Source organism: Pelodiscus sinensis, chromosome 1 (genome assembly GCF_049634645.1).
Source record: "Pelodiscus sinensis isolate JC-2024 chromosome 1, ASM4963464v1, whole genome shotgun sequence".
NCBI classification, from domain to species: domain Eukaryota; kingdom Metazoa; phylum Chordata; order Testudines; family Trionychidae; genus Pelodiscus; species Pelodiscus sinensis.
The window spans coordinates 305501499-305519796 of record NC_134711.1 but is presented as its reverse complement, the minus strand read 5'-3'; the positions used below and the strand labels follow the sequence as shown (position 1 = coordinate 305519796).

At 47.1% G+C, this 18298-nt stretch overlaps 1 protein-coding gene across 4 annotated transcripts in view; it reads right to left on the bottom strand.

The window, feature by feature from the left end:
* Positions 1-18298, bottom strand: part of HEPHL1 (hephaestin like 1) — a 59335-nt gene that overhangs the window by 13816 nt on the left and 27221 nt on the right. For 3 of the 4 annotated variants that reach the window (XR_012900753.1, XM_075919360.1, XM_075919362.1), the window contains 6 exons: positions 16977-17116; positions 16674-16805; positions 11931-12142; positions 11025-11175; positions 6751-6963; positions 2185-2383 (listed from right to left, as the gene is read on the bottom strand). Coding sequence is in view for 3 of the 4 variants with exons in the window: in XM_075919360.1 (XP_075775475.1) it covers positions 2185-2383; positions 6751-6963; positions 11025-11175; positions 11931-12142; positions 16674-16805; positions 16977-17116 (1047 nt within the window). In the remaining variant the exon portion in view is untranslated. The remainder of the gene's footprint in view (positions 1-2184; positions 2384-6750; positions 6964-11024; positions 11176-11930; positions 12143-16673; positions 16806-16976; positions 17117-18298) is intronic. The other variant, XM_075919361.1, reaches the window with a different exon arrangement.

The following is an 18298-nucleotide window of genomic DNA, read 5'->3' as shown; positions in this document are numbered from 1 at the left end:
TGCACAAGTAAATTTACAGCAAGGCTTCGGAACAGAGGGCTTCTTATGCAAGAGTTACTCCTCTCCCCACGAGGAATAAGCCCTCTTGCGCAAGAGTTCTTGCGCAAGAAGGCAGTGTGGATGGCCAGAAGGGTTTTTTTGCACAAGAAACCCCTAAGGCTAAAATGGCCATCAGAGCTTTCTTGTGCAAGAAAGCGTCCACACTGCCATGGACGCTCTTGCACAAATGCACATCTCTTGCGCAAAAGCCCATGGCAGTGTGGACGTGCTCTTGCACAAGACCTTTTGCACAAGAACTCTTGCACAAAACAGTTCTTGCGCAAGAAGCCTGCAGTGTAGACTTAGGGTTCGACTTAGGAAAATGTGTATGCTTCAATCCCACTGAATTATCCTGGAGTTGTTAGATTTCTTTGCTTACACTCTTCTTCCCTGCATCCCTCCTATTGGGATATATACAGAATGGAGCGTGTGACAAGGTCACCTTGGGTACATCTAAACTACATGGCTCTGTCGACGGAGCCATGTAGATTAGTTTATTCGACAAAGGGAAATGAAGCGGCGATTTAAATAATCGCCACTTCATTTAAATCAAAATGGCCACAGCACTGGGCCGATCAGCTGTTTGTCGGCACAGCACGGCAGTCTAGACACGGATCTGCCCGCCCCAGAACCCTTTGTCGGCAGATCCTGTAAGCCTCATTTCACAAGGCATAAAGGATCTGCCAACTAAAGGTTCTGGGGTCGGCAGGTCCTCATCTAGACTGCCGTGGTATGCCAACAAACAGTTGATTGGCACAGCGTGGCGGCAATTTTAATTTAAATGAAGCGGCGATTATTTAAATCGCCGCTTCATTTCCCTTTGTCGTCCTGCCTCATCTGCATGGCTCCATTGACGGAGCCATGTAGTCTAGTCACACCCCTTGGGTCACATTTTCAACGAGCCTGGCACCTAACAGCTCTGCATATGAAGTGATCCCCTTTGTAGCTAAATGTGATACCAGTGCTGCTGGCTTAACACACGGCTACATGATATCACATTACTCCGGTGAAGTGTTTTATGATTAATACAGAGATCAACCTGCACATTGCCAGTTGCAGGAGCTGGGCCTTAGATTGTAACTCTTCTGGGCAGGGTCTGTCTCATGTCTTTGCTCAGTTCGTAGTACTGTGCAGCTTCAATCTGATGGTCTCTAGCCACTGACTAGTGAACAAAGAATAATGATATTGTGAAGATACTATACATTTAAAAAAAATGATTTATACATTTTAAGGCCACAAAGGATCATTATGAGGAACTAGTCTAAGCTACTGAATAACACCAGTCTTCAAATATTACCTGACAACTCCTGCATCAAAACCATAACTTTTGGTTGAGCTAAAGCCTCTTTTTTAAACAGCTATCCAATGACCAGAGCTCATATTGGTGCTGTTCCTATAATGGGGATGACACAGTACCCTGGATCCACCCCTTTGCTATATTTTGAAAAAGTTCAGATAAGAATCTGAATTCTGTACCCCATCCCAAGATTATAATGCACTGCACTATCAAACTCAAAGTGATATGGTATATTTAGCCACGAGATGCCACTGTTACACCCTCAAGGCTCTGTTTATCTAGCCATAGCTCAACAGAAAGGGCTCAGGGAAACAGGCGAAAGGGCACTGAAAAGAGAAATCCAAGGCCAAAACATTGCCAAGGAATCTAAAACCTCAGAAACAACAAATTACAAGAGAATCTCAGCCAAGGAACTGAGTTATAATTTAATATCTAAAATCATAGGATACTATATTCAAAAATGCCTATGTGAATCAGGAGATCCATTTTCTAAAATGACATAGGCACCTAATTCTTGTCGGAAGTAGGTATCTCACTACCTTTGAGAAGAAAAACTAGGTTCTTAAATATCTTTGATTATCTGGGTCTTAGAAACCTCCACGACACTGAATTTTGGTTCCTAAAACACTTACATTTGTGAAATTTTTACCCCCAAATCACTATTCGGTACAAAATAAATGTTTTTATTAAATTTCTTTGCAGAAAACAGCTGTTTTAGCAAACATCTAACACATTCCAAAAAGTACCAGCTAGCTTTTGTGAAACCCAAAACACTTTTAGCTTTCCCCATCACAGCATGTAAGTCATACACCTGGGAATACAATTTGCTGTGAATTTGACTTCAGTACCTTGCATCTTTGCCACTCAGAGCCCAGGTCTTATTAGGTGCATAATCCCATTCCACTTCTTCTGCAGCAATGTAATATGTTCTCATGGTTCCATAGGGCTGCCCAGGGCGAGCTGCACTGCTACAGCTGTTCACTTCATACAGCTGTTTCATTCCTGCCACAAAGTGATCAAACGTTCTGCAAACCACTTGAAAAACGCCTGCAAGGGAATGCAGGGGGATGTGTATAAAAGATTAAATGACAGGATTAAAGACAAAACCCATTCCTCACACATTAGTAACCTGAACCCAAAGCAAACAAGGCCAGTTACAGCAGTGAGAGCCATTCATCCAGATTCATGTTCTCACACAGAGCTCCACTGAGAACAGCAGGGATCCCCCCAGGTGCAGATGTATGCACATGTAGTTTTCAGTGTATTCTCTGGTAGGCATCTAATGAGTGAAATGGATATACCCTGCTTACCTCCTTTTGCCATTTACAGACTATGGCTTTGATCTGACAACATAAGTCTTTTCAGGATCAACTGAACTCAGTGGGAGTATTCATTCACTTAGCCATGGTCTACACTAGGGAGTTATTTGAAAATACCCTCCCTCTTTATTCCTAAATAATAAGTGGAACATTCATACTACCAAGCCCATTATTTCAAAATAATGGGCTGGTTATTTCGAAAGCTGTACTCCTGCTTTCCTCAGGAAATAAGCTTATTTCAAAATAGTTATTGTAGGGGTTATTATTTCAAATTTAGTTATTTTGAAATCATTTCCTAGTGTAGACATGCCCTTAAAGTTAAGCATGCATGAAAGGCTTGGTCTACATTACCACAGTTAGTCAACTTAAGTTACACATCTCCAGATAAATGAATAACATAGCGTAAGTTCATTTAATCTATACCACACTGGGTCGATACGAAATAGGGATGTAAAATCCCATTTAATCAGTTAACCAGTTAAACATTATGTTTAACTGGTTAATCACTTAAATGAGGGTGGGTAGAGGGCTGCTCCTGCCTGGCTGGACTGCCAGTTAACTGTAACTGGTTAACCATTCACATCCCTAATGGGAGACACTCTCCTGTCGACTTACTTTACTGGGGTGGAGTACTGGAGATGACTGGATCCAGCTGTCTTGTAGACATAGCCTCAGGCAGCAATGGAAAACCAAGACTAGCAAGGGGGCACAAGAGTGGCTCTCCTTTGTCTCAGTAGGCTGCAAGATTGAAATCTAGTGGTGGGCAACCTGCAGCCTGTGGGCTGCATGTGGCCCATTGGGGTTTTACCTGTGGGCAGCCCATGCATCCCCGCTCTGTCCCCTTCCCCCAGCTTCTTGCTCACTGGGACACTGGGGCCCTGCATTTACTTACTCTTCTCCCTCCCTCCCAGAGCCTGAACACTGTGAATCAGCTGACTTGCATCATTCTAGCTCTGGGAAGGAGTGGGAGGAATGGGAAGAGGGCACAAATCAGATGACTCATGGTGCCTGGAAAGTGCTTGGAGGGGGTGGAAGAGTAAGTAAGTGCGGGGCTCAGTGCCCCGGTGCACAAAAGGCATGGGGGGTAAAGGGCAGAGAGGGGGTGCTCAGGCCACAGGTGGAGCCCTCCTGCCCACCACTGGCCTAAGGCTCTGAAAGTAAAAGCCTATGATTCTGGTATATAATGGCCAAAACATGACTACTGACAGAACAATATCCATAAGAAAGCAAGCAACTTTGCTACCCTCATGATAATTGACATAATCTTCCTTGGAAATCTCTAAACATCAGTCTTAATTATTTCTCACTATTTAAAACAGGATTGCTGAGGGAATCCTGATTTACATCAACTGTCAATAAGATGGCTGGCTTTTAGAAATGAGCTGGCTAGCAAACCTTCCTTACTCTCAGGTTCCACCTAGTTAGCTGTCCTATTTATGGCAAAACACTTCTAACAGCAGAATTTCAAGGCAGCTCTTTCAGGAGTAACATAATTTGTATAATACTACATTGCCATTTCTTTTTCAGCAGATGTTTCTTCAGAAACTGTAAAGGGGACATCAGGGCATCCTACCCACTTTGTTGGATGGGAGTGGGCAGCAAATCCAATTGCAGGTTGCTGAACACCACTATGCTGAGAGATAATGGACTCTTGCTTAGAAGGTTCAGCTCCATTTTGGTTGACATTCAGCTTCTGCTGGCATTGATTTGTGTCTGAGGCACTTATCTGGTGCCAGAGCTTTCATGTTATTAACTGATCAACAGTGCAGCAGTGAATTTATTGATCAGATAATAATGTTAGGAACAAGAAGAGGAGCACCTTTTATCCATAAGCCTCACAGTGCTTTGCAAACATCAATTTTACGTTAACAGACGGATTGCAGTTAAGGCATAGCCCAGGAGAGTGGCAAGGACAGAAAAATCTTGCTCAGGAATGTTCTGGAAGGCACAATGTGCCACAATGACATGCAGAGCTCCTGCGAGCATAGATATTGGGCCATTCCTCAGGGCTTGCCTACACTACAGATTGTGCTGATGTAACTTGGTATGGAAACGTAAATAAGCCACACCCCTAAGTGCCGTAGATTACAATGACCTAAGTGCCAGTGTGGGCAGTGCTAAATTGGCACAAGAGCTTCTCCAACAGACATAGCTGCCACCTCTTGCAGTTTTATTATGCTGATGGGAGTGCCAAAGCCCGAGCCCCACCACCTGGGGCCCAAGGCCTAATAGTGGGGTTCACATTACAGGCCCCCTGTCTGGAACTGAAGCCTTTGGGCTTTGGATTTGCACCTCCTCTCCACAGCCAGATGTGTTTGCATTATGGCTACATACATCTGTGATGGCAGAGCCATTAAGGCATTGGAGCTGAAATCCAGTGGAGTTTTCTTGCTCAGCTTTGAATCATGTGTTTTAGTTAAGCCCTGCAATAAATTGCCTAAGGAGGTTGTGGAATCTCTATCATTGGAGGTTTCTAAGAGCAGGTTAGACAAACCCCTGTCAGGGATAGTCTAGAGATAATACTTAGTCCTTCCTCAAGTGCAGAGATCTGGACTTGAAGACCTCTTGAAGTCTCTTCCAGCTCCTATGAACCTATACGTTACAGGTATGAGTTCCAGGCTCGTATACACGTTCTTGTGCAAGTTCTCATATAAATAGCACTATAGCTACAGTAGTGGCAGAGGAGGCACAACTGAGCCAAGAAGATTATGGGCCCACATGAAACTGGTGGATATGAGAGCTAGCACAACTGTAGTTACATGAGCAAGGAAATCCCACCTCTAGCTCTCAATGAAGATGTTCCTTAAATGTTCTGGCCAAATTCTGCCCTCAGATCAGTAGCAACTCTAGAGTTAGACAAGTATAAAGGAAAACAACACTGAAGCCTCTTTCAGGGCAGGATTTGTCCCATATTAATTTTGAAAACATAACATGGCTGGATGATTAATTGAGCAGTTGGAACATCTTTTCTGCACACTCGCTAGGTCAAACTGAGCCTTGCACAGAGGCACAAGGCTATGCCTCACTTCAGTCCCACTTAAGCCCTCCCCTTTGATCTTAAGTGGCGCAGGTCTTGTTCTTGGGGTTGACTTTTACCTTTAACTGAAATGCTATATTTAGAGTTATGGAACATTTTATGCTGATTCTGTATCTCTCTGCCTGTCAATCTGTCCTGGGCCAGCAATGTGAGGATGCTGTCTTTTATTCTTTGGTGTCAATACTTACTGGAATTCTAGCATCTTGGCAATAATGAACTTTGATTTGAATTAAGGTTCCTAGGTTCACATGCACTTTATGGCCCCTTCACATTGCCAGTGCAATATAAATGGGCCTTAATATAAGTGATAATCAAGCCCTTTGATTCCTGTGAGCAGAGCAGTACTAAGTAGGTGTTATTATTGTAGTCAATTAACTGATTATCCTACAAGCAAAAGCCTACAGGTTAATGCTATAGACCTGTGGTTCTCAACTGGTGGTCCATGGTGACTTTTTTGGTAGTCCACAGGAACATTGTCCAAAGTCACACAGCATGAGCAGGCGCCACCATTAGGCTGTTTTACGCTGTGTTCACAAGCACACGGCACGTCATCCATAGCACCACGTAGGACGCAACCACATTGTGTTGCTAGTAACTTCCGTCTGAGGCTCTGAGCGTCAGTGTAGCTGCTGCCATCGTGCTGACTGGTTGCTGTGTCGTTCGTCCTGTGCTACGTGTGCTGGAGGTGGTCCACGAAAATTTTTTGATTGGCCTGGTGGTCCGTGGACTGGAACGAGTTGAGAACCACTACTGTAGACCATACAAAGACAGGGGCTGCTGCCATCCTGTGCTGCTGCCTCTGATATAGAAGCAGCTGTACAGGGGACAGGCAGCCGGAGCTGGTTGTTAAATTGGCTCTCCTCGTGGACCAGCTCCCGCCTGGCACCCCACGCAGAGTGGCAGGGGACTCCTCGAGAGTGGGGCCAGAGTGCTCTGTCAGCCCCACCCCTGGGGACTACAGAATACTTGACTAACCAATAAGAATTCATGAGGTTACTCGACTATTCAATTAACAGATATTTAACATCCCTAATACTAAGATAAACTCTTAAACATACCCACACGGTCTGGCTGCATGAGCGCTGTCCCTGATGAGTGCGGAAACAAAGCCAGAGTATCCCTTGTCATCCCGCTCAAATGGATGGTGTTTCCTTGGAAATGAACTCCATGCATGTCCGTGAAAGTGCCTAGGCCAATCATATGCCAAGAGACTTTGTCATCCTTGCACATCACCAATCCTGGCAGATTACCAAACAAGTAGCCATTTACAGCTGTAGGAGAAGACAGTTCGTTTAGTAGGATGTGTTGTAATTCTGCAAATATTCACTAGCATATCTAATCAGGGAACTCTGAGGGTATGTCTACACTGCAAAGTTAATTTGAAATAACAGCCATTATTTCGAATTAACTTTAATAGCGTCTATACATGCAAACCACTATTTCGAAGTTAATTAGAAATAGCGGCGCGCTTAATTCGAATTTGGTAAACCTCATTCTACGAGGAGTAATGCCAAATTCGAAATAGCTATTTCGAATTAAGTGCTGTGTAGACACTCAATTCAAAATAGGAGGCCTCCAGCCCTTCCCAGGGAGCCCTGGTGGCCATTCTGGGCACAACCAGGAAAACTTACTCTCCTCTCCCCCAGCCCCGGAGACATTAAAGGGGTAGACTCTGGCCAAAGTGCCTGTGCCAGCTCCAATCCTGCCAGCCCAGAGCCAGCAGTGGCCATCAGGACCCCGACCCAGTGGCCCCAAAACATGAGCCTGCAAGCCACTGGCAGCCAGCCTTCCACTGCTCCCCAGAAGCAGTCTAACAGCTCGCAGGAGCCTGACAGGGGCTGGAGAAGGCAGGCGCCTTCCTGGTCGGGTGGAGATCATGGACCTTATTCGGGTTTGGGGGGGATGCCCCAAATGTCCATGATCTCTGCACTAGATGGAGGAATGTGTCCGTCTATGGCAGGATAGCTGCCAGCCTGGCCACCAAAGGCCACATGCGAACCCGGGAGTAGGTTTGCATGAAAATCAAGTTGGTCCAGCGAGACCCCCAACCCTGGGCCCTGAGCTTCTCCTCCCCCTTCTTCTCCTTGCTTCCCACTTCCAGCCCCCTTCTCCCAGATTTCCCCCTCTCCTCTCCCACCTCCTTTTCCCAGCTTCCCAGAGGTTCATTCCCCCCCAGTTTTGTTCAATAAACCCAGTTTCTATTTTTGAACATACGTGTCTTTTGTTTGACATCAGGAAGGGGGCTAGGGTGGAGTAAGTGGAAGGACGTGAGGGAGGAATGGGGCACAAGCCCCCGGTGGTGAGGACCAGGGTGGCTCTGAGGGCTCCTTGGGGCGGACACTCTCCTGCAGGGCCTCCTGGATCCTGACAGCCCCACGATGGACTCCCCGGACGGTAGCCTGCAGCAAGTGCAGCTGGGCTGATGGCAACAACCCTACGAGACGCACCGGTGTGCCCAGGGGCAGCTCTGGCTCCATGTGGCCGAGTGCTGTGGTGTCCCGAGTGCAGGCACTCAGGGCACTCCAAGACAGGACTGCTTTGCTGTCCTCATCGAGGTAGACAAGCAAGCGGGGAACCCTGTGAACTGTCTGTCTGGGGTGGGGGTAGGATCCCTTTAAGCACGGAGCTCAGTTAGCCTCAGGAAGCAGCCCCACACACTAAGTCTTAACCTGATGCCCTGCCGGCACTGGTTCCAGCCAGCCTTAACTTCGGTTCAGGGTCCACTCAGTGTGAACGCACTATTTTGAAATAGCAAAACACTATTTCGAAATAGGTTTTGTGTGTAGATGCGTTAATTCGAATTAGCTTAATTCGAATTAACTTTTTCGAATTAAGTTAACGCAAATTAATGCTGTAGTGTAGTCATACCCTGACTGAGTATGTCACATTAATTAACTGGGAGAGGCCTGCTGCGAAGTCTGCACAGGTGATATCTATCATCATCAAGTACAGAAGATTAGTTGCCTTGACAAAAATACATCATCAAGTACAGAAGATGCTGTTCCTATAACTTCATGTCTAGGTATCTGAGCTATTTCTAGATTTCATGCTTAGTTTCTGAAATGGGATCTCTTAATAATTCTTTACACTGTGATGGCGGTTTCCAAAGTGCTTTCCTACCATTAATTAAGCCTCCCAACAGCGCTACAATTCAGGCAAGTGCTAATGTACTGCTGGTTAAAGCAAAGAAGTGAGCATAAGACGACCTAGGTTATTGTCTCAGCTGTGACTCAGTCTTCCTATATGACCTAGACCAAGTTACTTAACCTTACTTTGCTTACTATCCTTTTTATATAATGAGGATAGTAATCCCTATTTATTTCTTAGGAGTGGCATTGGACTTATCTCAGTAAGATTTGTAAAGCACTTTGCAATACTTGGACAAAAAGTATCATATCAACATAAAGAGTTATGAAGAGAGACTGCCTCAGGCTTGAATAATTAAATATAGTCAGCTCAACAAACCCATTTCTGAGCTTATGGTGTAAGAATGGCCACACTGGGTCAGACCAAAGGCCCATCTAGCCCTGTCTCTGACAGAGGCCAATGCCAGGTGCCACAGAGGGAATGAACAGAACCGGTAATCATCAGGATATCCCACTCCTGTCATCCATTTCCAGCCTCTGACAAACAGCGGCTGGGGACACAATCCCTGTCCATCCTAGCTAATAGCCATTGATGGACTTAGCCCACATGAATGTATCTAGCTCTTTTTTGAACCCTATTACAGGAAATGGATTAAGACAGGAATAATTCATCTAAACTATCTGATGCTGTTAGACACCACATATACAGTAAGGAACAATCTATCCTTCATAATTAATTGATGTAACATGAACAGTTGACTGTATAAATGTAATAAATTATTTTCATTTTACAGACAGGGAAACTGAGGCACAGAGAGGTTGAGTGAGTTGATCAAGATCACACAGCTAGTCAGTGTGGGCCTGAAATTATGCAGGCAAGTGTCTTGGGCCGATTAGGATAGTGCTAAGAGACAGATTCTGATCCCCTTACACAGACTGAGATGCAGAATGAGGTCGTATTTACTGCAATGGGAGCAAAGTACTATTAAGTATGAGTTAGGGAATCAGAATCTGGCCCTACATGAGGACAGCCAGTCCTAAATTCCAGAGCACATGCCCTCATAAAGAAAAGCACTATAACAGCAGCAATGAATGACAGCTAAATTTGGTAAATCTTACAATTAAAAGGCAGTCCCCGGGTTACGTACAAGATAGGGACTGTAGGTTTGTACTTAAGTTGGAACTGGCATCCAGATTCAGCCGCTGCTGAAACTGACCAGCGACTGACTACAGGAAGCCTGAGGCAGAGTTTCTCTGCCTCGGGCTTCCTGGAATCAGCTGCTGATCAGTTTCAACACCAGCTGAATCCGCCTGGGACAGATCAGCTGGGGTGCTGCTGGGTAGGTCTCCGCAGCGCCGCACCTCAGTGCTGCGGGGACCAACCCGGCAGCACCCCAGCTGCTCTACCCAGGTGTCCCCAAATCAGCTGCTGCTGAAACTGATCAGTGGCTGATTCCAGGAAGCCCGGGGAAGAGCAACTCTGCCTCGGGTTTCCTGTAGTCAGCCGCTGGTCAGTTTCAGCAGTGGCTGACTTGGGGACACCTGGGGCAGAGCAGCTGGGGTGCTGCTGAGTTGGTCCAGTAGCACGGCTCCTCGGCGCTACTGGACCAAACCAGCAGCACCCCAGCTGCTCTGCCCCAGGCGTCCTGATTCAGCCGCTGCTGAAACTGACCAGCCGCTGCTGAAACTGATCAGCCGCTGCTGAAACTGATCAGCAGCGGCTGAATCAGGATGCCTGGGGCAGAGCAGCTGGGGTGCTGCCGGGTTGGTCCAGTAGCACCAAGGAGCAGCGCTGCGGGACCAACCGGCAGCGCCCCAGCTGCTCTGCCCCAGGAGTCCCGAGAAAAGCCTGGTCTGCTGGGGGGGGCGAGGCGCACTAGCTGCGCCCCCCCCCCCCCCCCCCCCCCGCAACAGACCATGGAGACGCGGGCAGCGGGACCGAGACGCGCCGCGGTCCCGCCGCCCGGTTCCTCCGCGGCTTTGCTCCGCATCTCCCTGATCTGCTGGCCCCCCACCCCCAGCAGACCAGGGAGACACGGAGCAGCTTTTCTCGCCCCGGAGGACGAGGGCGGCGGGACCTCAGCGCGTCTGGGCGGTCCCGCCGCCCGCATCCTCCGGGGTGAGAAAAGCCTCATTCGTAAGTGCGGATCTGACATAAGTCGGATCCGCGTAACTCGGGGACTTCCTGTACATTCATTTTCAACTTCTAAAATACCTTTGGAAAGTCTTATTTACACATTCCATACCATGCATTTTGTTGGATTCCTGGAAATCCTCATCTTCTTTGTTTACTTTTGAGGGGTCCCCAATAAACACATCAATATTTTTGTCAAGGTACCAGCTTAGATTCTCATCAAAGACTGTGAAGAGCAGATAAAATTCCTTGTCTATTCCTTTCTGCAATCAGGGAAGAAGTAAATGCATTAAAACAAAAGGTGTCTGCAGGATACACAAGTAAAAACTTTTCTCTTGTGAACTTGGTGATAGGAAAATGAACATTCTGCTTCCCTGGTTCTCGACCTTCTTCAAACCAGAACCCTATGTCACACCAGCACCTCTTCTATTCAGCCATAAAGGAAGGTAGGCTGTTCATGAATCCTAGAAAAAGGACCCATGTACTACTTTAGTCTGTATAGCTTCTTATACTGCACTCATCACCTTGCTATCTGAATTACATATTAATTCCTACACAGAGACTCACACAGATTGGCATAAACCAAAGCCTCTGATGTGAACACCCAGAAATTATGTTCAGATGTGAATCTGGATCCAAACTTTTCATTTGGCCCCAATGTCAATGCTGGGTCAAAACACATTCAACTACGGAGAAGTTCAGAGCCAGATCAGGACTTCATAGCTTGGATCTAAAGCAAATCTGCATAACAATAGGAACAAACACATGTTGTGCTACAAGGAAAATGAAAAATCAAATAAGCAATAATTATACACTTAGCTTAGTGGGCAAAGTCAATTTTCTTCTTCATGACCTCTACTGATAAGCTTCCGCCTGGAAGAATGGAATTTGTTTACCCTTTCCCATGTTTTATTAATTGGGCCGAGGGTACATTGTGCAAATCAGACCTGGATGTGAACTTCTCCACAAGTCACCTAATCATGACATTCAGGACAGGTAAACACATCACAATTAGTACCTGTGTTCCATCATGATTCAAAGTGTTCTTTCTACAAATGATTAAAGGTCCTACAAGGCCAGAATTGGTGTCCATGACTGGATCAGCAGCTGAATAGTACAGGTAGGTCAGGCATTGTGGATCGCTAGCAGTTGGTCCTACATTTTCAGGCACTCTCCATTTGTATGTGAAGGTCTCAGAGGGTTTAACATATGCTCCCAGCTTCCAATGTCCTTAAGATACAAAACCAATAAAAACACCCCCCCCCCCAAAAAAATTACACTTGTCTTGCATTTCTCAGAAAATAACAAATAGCTGGAGGTCAGTCACAGTCATTCATTTCTGAGGACACGTTTTTCACTCTAAGCAAAAAAGCAGCACAAACACTATCCATATATTCACTGGTCCTTTTCTAATGCCCTGCTCCCATTGACAGCCTTTGGACTTGTGGCTACTTAACAATTCAGACTCAATTATCTGTTTCTTTCTGGCTCTGCAACAGTATACCACAGCCTTTGTTATTGGTCTCAGGAATGTTGCTTGGAGCTTCTGTGTTGTGACTTATTTGGAAGGGGGTAACTATCATGCAGGCCTGTCGACAGAGGGTGGGGCAAAGGTGGCAACTACTAGCAGCTGGAGCCCTAGGCTCTATAAATACCTGCCGGAGTGCCATGTGGCACATTCCACGCAGCTCTCAAGACTGCCTAGGAAGGCTGGGGCACTGTGCAGCACGTTCCAGACAGTGCTGAGGGCAGTGGAGGGGGGGGGGGTGCTGCACCTCCCTCCCCCCATCTTCTCCAGGGGCTTAGCGAGGCTGTCAGCTCCCCTGCTATCATGCAAAGGTTTGTTATGTTGCCATTTACCACAAACTCATGGACAATGTTAACTACTTATACATCTGTCATGGAGAATGTCAGCACCACTGAGTGAAGATGCACAAAACGGACTTTCTAGGATGGTGTGATGGGGTGTACCAGCCCCACACTGAACAAGCAGGGTTTAGCCAGGCTATCCTGGCTGAAGGAGCCATGCCCCTGTAGCCTTGCTGGGCATGCTCAGACTGTGGCCCAGGTATAAAAGCATGGGGAGAGGCTCAGTCTGGGCGGGCTGGCAGGGGAGAAGGATCTCTGGTTGTAGCTTCAGAGCAGCAGCAGCCGCCACCGCCGCCGCTAGCCACCTAGCTGAGAGCAGCGGAGTCCCCGACAATGGCTGGGTCACAACCCTTGCAGATTCCCAGGGATATGTGGCCCCCGAGGAGCCAGAGGACACACCAGTTATGTGGGACGCTTATCTGTTGGATCTGGTAGGAAGTGGCCCAGGGAGGGAGCAGGAGAGGCCTCTCCTTCCCCCGAGATCCTCGGCTTGTTTTGGTTGAATTCCCTGCAGAGGGAGTGGTGGACCGTTCCGCCACTCACAAGGCCCTGGGCCAGGTCCCAGTGGAGTAGGGTGGGCCCGGGGCCAGCCTTTGACTTTGATTCCCTGACTTGGGCCAGTGGGCCGACCAGCTTGGCATTAAAGGACCCGCCTTGGACTTTACCTTGGACTCTGGCCATTGGGCTGTCTTGTCTGACGTTAAAGTGCCAGGCTCTGACTTTGATGTACTGACTTTGCCTTAGTAGGCCTTCCTGCCCTGCTTTAAAGGGCTACACATTGACTCTGGCCATAAGGGTATCTGGTCCTGAAGAGAGGGGCCTAACCATAGGTGTTTTACTGGTCACATGGGGTGGGTTGTGGATTCAGACAGACCAGGGACATGAAATCCTACCCCCTGGGATAAAGAGGAGAAGACCCCCCTGCGACAGACAATTAAGAAAAGGAATTGATTCTGCACCCTTCAAACACAATGGAACATCCATTAGCTTCAGTGTGAGCAAGATCAGGCTCAAAATGTGATTTAAGATTGAGAAACTCATTGATTGGGCTGGTTTTTTCACTGCCATTAAATGTGTCTGCCATTGGCAGGCTGTGCACATTTTATTCTCTGTTTGTCACGGTATTTCAGCAGGACCATGGAGGATGCATTTGAAGGCTCAGATGGCCTATGAATGAGTGTACAGATGTAATTACTTGGGGCTATAATATGTGCTACAAACCACTCTATAAGGCATCCAAAAGTGAAGATTTATAGTGAAGGATGAAACATGACAGCTCTTAAAAAGCAAAACAGCATTGCTTTGGAGATAGATAACCTTCGGCCACAGACTAGGAGTGAGCTGCAGGGTGGGAGAATATGTCCAGACATAACAAATAAAGCTGTATAATTCAGCCAGGTACAGTCAGCTACTTAGGTCAATCCAGGCCAAATGTGGCCAAAGCAATGAGTGTATTGCCTAGAGCCCTATTACTAGAGAGCTCCCACTGGGACCAGAACATGAATGTGAGCAGACAGAGCAGAAGCACACTACAATCAGGGGGAGACTGCTGACGTTGGTGACAGCGGGGTCTTTACCAATGACGTCAAGGTAGGCCTCAGGGTGGTCGTATTTCAGAGGCACTATACTGCTGGATGACCATGTTACATGCTGGGAGATCAGTGACACAAAGCATAACAGCATGTGTGGCTGCTGTTTGTATTGATCTCATTAGTTTGTTTGTATTTTCCATTTACTCGCTCTGTATAGCTCTCTGCTGGGAATATGTGTGCTAGTTCTGAGCACTGACAGGGCAGTCAAAACAAAGTAGTTCAGCCAACAAGCAACATGCCCTTCTGCTGAATGCTTCAAATGAGACTAAGAGCACTTCAGAGACTACACAGAAATATTCTTAGATTAGGGCAGCATTTCCCAAACTATGGGCCACGGCCTGGTACCAGGCCGCAGGAAAAAATACCAGGCCTCAGCATGGCTGACAGAATGTTCCGGGCTCCTGGACTGCCCGTGCAGCGCTGGGTTTCCCAAGCCCTCAGCCAGGCTGGGCGGATGCAGCCGTATGTTTCAGGCTCCAGGCAGAGGCCTAGTGAGGGTTACCAGGTGAGCTCTTATTGCTGGCTGTGGAGGGGAAGGGGGGAGAGGTTGGATATGGGCCGCAGGGAAGCAGGATCAGTGCAGTGAAGCTGCCCAGGGGAGATAGGGAGGGGAACCAGCCGGCGGAAGCAGGGCTGGCTGGGGAGGGGGGGGGGAACCAGCTGGCAGAAGCAGGGCTGGCCGGGGGGGAGGGGGAGCAGTGCGGCTGGCCAGGGGAGATCACGGAGGGTGGGGGGGAACGCCTGGCGGGGGCAGTGAGGCTGACTGGGGGAGATCGCGGGGCTGGCTGGGGAACCGGTCGGTGGAAGCAGGGCTGGCTGGGGGGCGAAGGGGGAACCGGCTGGCAGAAGCAGGGCTGGACAGGGGGGCGGGAGCAGTGGGTCTGGCCAGGGGAGATCACGGGGGGGGGGGGAGGAATGCCTGGCGGGGGCAGTGAGGCTGGCTGAGGGAGATCGCAGGGCTGGCTGGGGAACCAGCCTGTGGAAGCAGGGCTGGTGGGGGCAGCAGGGCTTGCCAGGAGACATTGGGAGAGAATCAGCTCGCGGGGACAGCGGGGCTGGCCCAAAGTGGGGGCGGGGGAAGGTGGAGGGGGGGGGAGAGAATTGGCCAGCGGGGAGCAGGACAGTTCAGGGCACACACAGATCCTGAATAAAAATGTAAAAGCAGTGCCTTTTAACTATCCCCACTGCTGACAGTGAGGTTTAAAGGCAATACAATGTGTCAGAATGGAGAGAACCTGGTGCATTCACCATCTGGAATGAGAATATGGATAAAAAATTCCAAGGATGGTATCAGCTTTCTGAAAATAAATGGGCCCCTTTTCAATACACAATGTGGTGGTGCAGGGTTTTATTGGATTACAGTCCATGTTTCCAATCCATATTCCCTTAACTTGCTGGTAAGAATGTTGTGGATGGCCGTATCAAAAGCTTTGCTAAAGCTGGCCCTGGGGGCTTTGGGAGGACCAAAACCAACGTATTTTCATATTCGTCATTTGCTTAATGAACATGCAAATATGCAAATGAATGTTACCGGTCCTCTGAAAGCTCACGAACGGATTTACTGGTCCCCGTGTCAAAACGTTTGGGAACCCCTGGATTAGGGAAATCGAACATTCAGGCCTAATTTATAATGTAGGAGATTCCATGTCAACGTTTATGTATTGACATGGATTGTCTGCTTTTTGCTGGTTTTACATCAGCAAAAGGTTCCTCAACTGCTGCTCAATGTTCCAGATTTATCACAATATGCTATTGTAATTAGAACATCAAAGCAATGCTGCTGAGATGGGAAGAGGGCACAAGAGGGCAGAAATAAAGGAGCTCAGATTAGATCTTAAACTACTAACAGCAATATCCTAAAGAACAGTAATATTTAAAGATGTGAGACAAACTGAGCCACAGTACCATATTCTAATATCAGTTACTCTGTACAAATACAATATAGCTCCATTGACCACATTTGACTTATTCTACATTTCCACTAATACAGCTGAGATCATAATCAGGTCTAGGATTTTCATGTTACATTACAAGATGGGAAAATATCTATTAGTTTCCAATGCATTGTCTGGTGTAAATCCAAGTGGAGGATCCAACACAGGCATAACTGAATGTATTTCTATTGCCTGTATAATATTATACAGAAGGTCAGACTAGATATTCTAATGATCCCTTCTGGCCTTAATATCTATGAATATATGAAGCAGACAAAGCTATAATGCTAATGATGAAGAGAATTAGCTTCGCACAAACCAGATGTCAATGATCCTACATGTATCACCCACGCAGCTGAAACTTACCATCTAAGTATGGTGTTCCTTCAGATTGCTTGCTATAGATCACACCATGTGGCATAATGCTATAGTTCTTCTCAGCTTTGTTGGCAAAAGTAACTAACAAAGTATCTCCCACTTCAGCCTTGATAACTGGACCTAACACAGAACATGAAAAGAATCACTTAGAAAAACTGCTAAGCATCAAAATATTGCTCCCTCTGCAGAATGGGGCTGATTATCCTGTCAACACAAAATTCACAGTGAGGTGGATTGGAATTGCATGTTTACAAATGATAGAATGATAGAACCTGAAAATATTTACGGTACCAAGTATTCCAAGGTGCATTGTACTCTCAGTTTGATTCTTCTTTCTGGTAAACTTCTCATCTGTATATTCCACATACTGTACTTTCCAATATCGTCCTCCTATTCTATCAATCCCTCGTGTAAAGAATGGTTCAGACTCACTGTGAAATAAAAAAATCAAACTGACTACATGGTCATACACATTCAAAACACTTCTGACAGAGGAAAAATCATTCTTTCAGGCTATGTCTACACTACCCTTCTTTTTCGGAAAAAGATACTCAAATTGCGCTCCACAATTTGGGTACCTTTTTCTGATTTTTTTTTCCAAAAAAACCTATTTCGGAAGAGCCCTTCTTCCTCATGAAATGGGGTTTACAAGGCTTCCGAAAGAGCGTGTCTGCTCTTCCACAAAAAATGTCAGAAGAGCAGATGTCTTCCCTGAAATCCAGGAAAAAACTCCATAGTGTAGACATAGCCTCATCAGATGAGACAGGGCACAGGACTAGATGAATTTTGATTCTATCCAGTATGGCTAGTCTTATAATTTACCAGGTTCAATATTATTGTTATTGTCATGTTCCTATGTTCAGATCTAGAGTTCAGATGCCATCATATATGCTGAGCCTGTATTGTTAGTGGAATTCCCCTGGTTATGAATGACAGCTCTTCATGGAGATTAACCAACAGAAAGTGCAGTATAAGAATCGACCTGTGCTGCAGATCCAGAACCAGCCCTAGAGATTGGTTTATTTGTGTGAAACTTCTTACTTTGGCAGGTTATTCATTCCAGAATTACGTCCTAGTATAATCATCTGCTTTCAAATTCTAGAAAGGTGGAGTGTAGCTGTTCGAAATGACAGGAGGGGAGTGTGAAGAACACAATCATAGACCACAAAAGTCATCTAGTCTAACTACTCTGCCAAAATGCAGGATTTTTTGTGTCTAAACCATCTGGCCATCCAGCCTTCTTTTGAAAACCTCCAGTGAAGAAGCTTCCACAACCTCCTCAGACAGGCTTTTCATGGCAGTCTTTCAAATATATGATGACCACTATCATCAGAGCCAGCCCAAGGTATGGGTCAACCGGGCTACTGCCCGGGGCGCACCATTGTAGGGGGCGCCACATGGGGCTGCTGAGCCAGGCGGGGGCGGCACCACACATGCTCTGCGCGCCCGGGGCAGCACACACATGTGCTGGGCACCCAGGGATGGGCCACACATGCCCCACGCGCCTCGGTGCGAGGCCACGCATGCGCCGCACACCCGGGGGCGGGGCCACACATGCGCTGGGTGCCTGTGGGCAGGGGGCTCCATGTGCCCAGGGGCAGAGCCACACATGC